This window comes from Pygoscelis adeliae, unplaced genomic scaffold (assembly GCF_000699105.1).
Source record: "Pygoscelis adeliae isolate BGI_AS28 unplaced genomic scaffold, ASM69910v1 Scaffold155, whole genome shotgun sequence".
Taxonomy (NCBI): domain Eukaryota; kingdom Metazoa; phylum Chordata; class Aves; order Sphenisciformes; family Spheniscidae; genus Pygoscelis; species Pygoscelis adeliae.
In genome coordinates, this window is record NW_008824932.1 from 3,924,303 (window position 1) to 3,930,302 (window position 6,000).

General features: G+C 36.3%; 1 protein-coding gene across 1 annotated transcript in view; it reads right to left on the reverse strand.

Moving 5' to 3' along the window:
• The window catches only part of CUL3 (cullin 3), a 42,059-nt gene extending 39,967 nt beyond the window's left edge, over positions 1-2,092 (reverse strand). Inside the window, exon 1 of the mRNA XM_009325055.1 lies at positions 1,881-2,092. Coding sequence (XP_009323330.1) covers positions 1,881-2,078 — 198 coding nt within the window. The 5' untranslated portion in view covers positions 2,079-2,092. The remainder of the gene's footprint in view (positions 1-1,880) is intronic.
• Positions 2,093-6,000: the final 3,908 nt, after the last annotated feature.

Consider the following 6,000-nt stretch of genomic DNA (forward strand, 5'->3'; position numbering starts at 1 on the left):
AAAACTTTTTGACAGATGTCACTTTTTTTTTTAAAATCTTTTCCTGGGACCGTTTAATTTATAGGACAGCATCATCAGACATCTGAATAATTTAGCCTTTTTAACCTAACAACATTTAACTACTAAAACTCAGTAGTTAGCCTTTTTATTTGAAAAACTTTTGGTCATCTATTTTTATGTTACCTGTACACACAGATATAATTTGATTAATCACATTAAAGATCAGAATACTAGATCACTGGAGAAGATTTTTTTTTTTTTTTAAGCATCAGATAGAATAGCATTAATTGTCAGAAAGGCATTTCTCTACACTGGTATCTGTGCAACCCTCTCAGCCAGTGCAGCGACACATACTCACAGGATCTTCTGCTCTTTTGTCAGTTTGCCACAATCAGCACTTCAGCATAATTAATTTTGCATATGGATAATTTTTAATATGCAGAATAGCTAGGAACAAAGATAAGAAGTTTTCCTCAAATTAAACCAGGATAAACTAAAGCCTAGGAAGAATAAAAGTTTAGTGTCATGATTATTATTAAGTATAGACTTTTACAGTCTATAGGCATATACAAGAACAAGGCACAAAAAGGCTCAGCCATTTGCTGCATTTTATATGAATACTACAGATTATGAATGCACAGATTATGAAAACAGAAGTGCTTGAGAGTCACAGATGTGCTACAATTCTAGAATAGAGCCATAAATTATTTAGCCACTTCATACAGGATGTTTCCTCTCGTGCGAACAGTAAAAAAGCCCCATATTCAAAGCAGTTTTAGACTCTACTTGTCTGGACCACACCTTTGAAAAATAAGATTTTAGAAAAGAAAAAACACCCTGCTCTGCCACAGCAGTAACTCCAGTTAGAATGCACAGAAAGCTCCCCAAGCATTATGCATTATTTAGAAAAAAACCACCTCCCATCCACTCTGTAATTCAGCCAGAAGTAATCATCCAAGACACACGATGGTGTATGACTTTCCTTTTCAAACGTTGTAGTAACAGGACCCACAGCCAGTATACGGGATCAATGCAGACACGCGTCTCTTTTCAAAGATAGGCAGCTATGGATGTTACTGCAAGGGGTAAGTAAGGCATCTTCCCTAGACTTAGGATCCCATTACCACTAAATATTACCTGGACTCACAAAAAGTGAGTTTTAAGTTTTTTTCAATGACATACTTATTAATCAACCCTAAACATTCCTCACAAAGACTGAAGAGGTGGTTCCATGGTTTAACATGAGATGCGAAGAGCCCTTTTCTCAGATGATACATCTTCAGAAACAAGAAGTTTCTGCATGTCATTTTGACTGAATTACATGGTTTTGAAAAGGCTGAAATGATAGAATGCAGACTACTCAGGACTTTTGTTGTTGCTGAGCTGATGTTTTTATACATTGCCTACCGCCTCTTTAAATAGCATAATCCTAGCACAACTCTCTCATTAACTTGTGAATTAGTTCATTAGCCCATAACAAACAGGTTCTTACACTGGTATTTATTTTGTTCCACAGATGAAAAAACTGACTAGAAAACAAGCCAAATTTTGTTCTGAGAAAGTCACAAAATGCCACCAAAAGGCCACAAACCTTTTTTAAAAAATTCCCAGCTCTCAATGGTTATGCTTCAGCTAAAGTTGTTTCCTGTTATAGACTTTCAAATACTTCCGATGGTCTGCCCTCCATCAGTAACTTAACAACAAACAGTATCTGGAATATGAAGTCATTTAAGCTTGATGCTAGCTCTAAGCTACCATTTTTGAGGGTAGCACGACAATGTCAATACAATGTAACATAACAAAGTTAGATTTTTTGTCATTTACATAACTATTGAGAATTCTTTCATATAAGACAATTTTAATTCATAAAAATGACATACCTTGTTTATTAGATGCTCGGTGACCACTTCTCTTAGTCCAGTGTAGAGTTTTTCGCCATGTTTATGCAACACCATTGTATATGCATTCCTATACAGCTCCTCAAAACTCAGACCACTATTGTTCTTACGCTGGATCTCTTGGATTGCATTTTTTAGAAGATCCCAAATGCTGTTCACATATTTCTCGTCCATAGTCATCTGTAAAAATAAAACAACACATTATTGTTTAAACCAAGAAAGTTCACTACAGAAAGTTATCTTTAGAAGTTGTAACTCCAGAAGCAGTGATTGCTTCTGCCACATTTTGTTGATTCCATTATCACAAGGTTTCTCAAATTTTGTCGAAAGAAAAACAGTATTTATGAAACTAGTAGGGATTTCAAGGAATAGTTATGAGAATTATGAGATTTGTAAAAATGTAACGCTTTTCTTCTTCAGAGCTGCAAATCCACAGAAGCCAACTCCAGAGCCTGTGCAGGTGGGAAGGCAGGTAATCGTGGACATGGGTCTCTTCCCTACTCCTCCTCCACAGTGTTAACAATGATAGTCACTTAACTTTCCTCCCATACTAACATGCTACTTGGCACCTCATAAATTGTACTGCAACACTCATCTGCTTAACCAGACCCCAAATCAACTTGTACAATAAAAGATAATAATGTCTGACAGAGAGTTAGCAAGCTTACTTAGTCATCTGCTTGAGCTAACTAGGTATTCTTTATTTACAGCAATGTACTAATGGCCAAAGAATTACGTGCCTACAATTTAAATACTTACAGGTGTTGTTGAAAAACCCCACAAATGTCCAAAATTAACATCTGTATTGAACATATTTCTATTCCACAAATACGGTTAAATAACTTGCTACATGATGTGCATCAAGCACTACGCAGAATAGGCATCCGCCTGATCTGTTATTCAGACACTACATACTTCAGTAAAAACACCAAGTAAAAACTAGAGCAATAAAGAAAAATTCAGAGAAAGAGAGAAACTCTTACAAGAAATAGTCTCAATATAACAGCAAACCAACTTTTGTCCTCTACTATCTAGTGCTTAGTGTGAATCAGTTTACAATTGTGCTTTACCAATGCAAAGGTCCTTCAAAATGTGATGGTTTATAGATAAAGCAGTATCTGGGATGGCGAGTAAGTGTAGCAACAAAATATCAGATGTCAGTATTGCTTCAAGTTTGTGATTTAGCCAAGTTTCATCACCCAACTGAAAAACCCCCACGCTTTTTAATTGAACTGAATTTAAAATGCAATGTTTAAAGTTGTTTGGTTTAGTTTATACAAAAAGGACCTGATCTAGCATTTTACATCTAAAGAAAACGGCTGAAAAGAGGAAAAAAGGCACTATTCCCAGAATTACTGTGGAGAAAGAAAACATCCCTGAGTCTACCAACACTGTCAAAGCAGCCTTGAAAATAAGAGCTGAAAGTAGTAAGAGGGTAAAGAATAATGGCATGACATTATAGAGGAAAATCATGACCAGCTCTGGTCTACCTCTCTTCTCCCTCTCCTTCCACCCAAAAACCACTAAGTGAATAGAGGAAAGACATGGAAGACTAGATTTGCCTGCATTTGTAATCAAACCCACACAACGATTACCAGAACTTTTCTCATTAAAAGTACATTTTTACATGCAATTTCAAAATATCAAGTTTTCTAGGCGCTGTAAATAAAAGTACAGCTCATAATGAGGGTAAGCCATTCACTGCCTTGGGAGGGAATGGGCTGCTGAACAAAATCAAAACAAGACACATCCTCCATCCTCCTCGTCTTTTGGAGTTTTGGTTAAATACAAAGATTTTCATGATAAAAATAATCCTATCGTTTTTTTTTCCCCCACTCTCCTGATACCAGACGTACTAGCCTACTAATCTATATGTACCCAAAACTTGAGATATGTGATTGTATGTCTAAAACCAAAAAAGTCACAAACACATTCAAAAATTCTTAGCTCCCTATCTCCCAAACCCAAAACCTCAAAGTAACAGAGAAATGGTGGAATGTGTCGTCCCTCCCCTGCTTTTTTCTTATTCTGCTATGTATGATATCAAAAGGTCAGTTATTTTCTTTTTAATTCGCATTTACTACATTGGTGCCTCTTCAGGGAAATTATTTTCTAAAGCCTTCCTGAACAAGCAATTTTACAAGTACTGATAGTGAAGGCAACCATTTAGAATTGCAGACAGCAATCCAAGTAAAAGCTTTTCAGTTTTCCTTTCAAAAAAAAGTAGTTTTGTTTTAAAACAAAGCATAGACCCAAACCAACACTTCCCAATGCCATTTTCTCCCCTTGCTAATCAAAAATCTCCCAGCCAACATGCCAACCTTTTTATCTCAACTGCAATTTAATTGCTCACTATATTTAAAAAAAAAGTATGATCTGTATAAAACAGGGAAATCACCAGCTGCTGGTTTGAAGAGGTATTACAGCATTGCTGTTTCTGGGCTGGTCAGCCGGTAAACATTTCTGTATGTTAGAGATAAGCAGTACATCTAGTAATTCGGATCTGTTCAAGAAAAAGCTAGAAGTGAACCGTTTTTTTCTTCTACTTTTAATCCAAACACTATAAAAAAAATGCAGGAATGATTGTAACATTTTTTGCTCCAAACTCACTGAACACAAACATGAACACAGAGCTTTCTGCCACTTAATTGACACACCACAAGCTGCTCTGGAAGCACAAGAAAGAGCCATAAAAGGTAATTTTAAGGAGTATACATCTCCATGGGATAAATATACAGAAATATTTGAAATAGTATTATAAACTTATTACCTTTTAAGATTAAGCATGAAGGACTACTTCTCAGTGCAGCTTCTTATTCTGCTACTGACTGACTTTAGATTGGTATCCGTGAGGTTTTGTAGGAACAGGTTTGCTAAAGTTCTAGGATATCAAGTTAGAAGAGCACTGTCTTCCAAAAAACATCTAGCGTAGCTAGCATGTTTGCAGCAGTGTTTTCTAACAAAGGAAAGACTCCTAATACTTTAAATAACTCCACTCTGTTGGACAGTAAGTCACTGGCAGTAAAGCTTTAGCAAAAATTTATTATTTCCTTTCCACTGCTGAAAAGTTGTTTAGCTTTTGAACAGAAGAGGTCTTCCTGTATCATTATCCTCAAAGTTATTTAAGAATCGCAATGACTAAATCTACCCTTGGCTTATTTAACTTGCAGGTTCATCTCTTTTCATCTCCCTTAAGTCAGGCTTGTACACAGATTTAAAAAAAAAACAACAAAACAAACAACTAAGCAATAACAAGTTTGTGATGCTACTAGAACATTTTTGCATCTTTCAGAATTCTGTACAAAAGCATCTCTAAAAACACTAGCAGAGAAGTGTGATCCTAATCCCCCAGTCTGACCCAACAGTGAAGATTTATGCAACTCTCTAGATCCCCATGAACAACAAAGCCTGTAAGTGATCCACGTCCACACATATGAATACAGGACCAGAGCCCAAATTTTTTTCCATGCTCATTCCCAGATTTCTTCTAATGGTTATGTTTTAAAAGTGAACTCCACAGATGTAATACAGTTGCCTTGCTTGTGCCTTCTATTCTTGCAGATTTAAGCAGAAGCTAGATTACTGCTTCTGCTGGTGCTTTGGGGGGAAAAAAAACAAACCAACCAATCACCACAGGTTCAGAAAAGATTTCAGAAGCAAAATCCCAGTAATTTCAGTAGTGTTTACACCCAGATTCACCAAGACCGTAAGAAGCCAATGTCCAAAGAGAGGAAGTGTGTTAATGCACTCCAGTTTATCTGAACATTACCTTTCTTGGGGAATGGGAGATCAAGTCTGTTATTGGCAGGAGAGATAGCTGTTTATAAGAAGCTGCTAGTTGGAAAGCTTCCACAAACCACTGCCCAAAGGCTAATGATTCAAAGATGCAACTTGAACACAAACATCTGAACTCAAAGCGTAGCAGAATTACATCTTGAGGAAATTAGACTAAAATATCAGTGTACATGAAAGTGCAATCGTTTTACCAAAAAAAAAAAAAAAAAGAAAAGTCTGCAAAGGACTCAAAAGGTCCTTTATTCCACAGTACTGCCACAGTGCAGGATCAGATACATGCAAGCCCTTTCTTTAACAATGTTTGTCT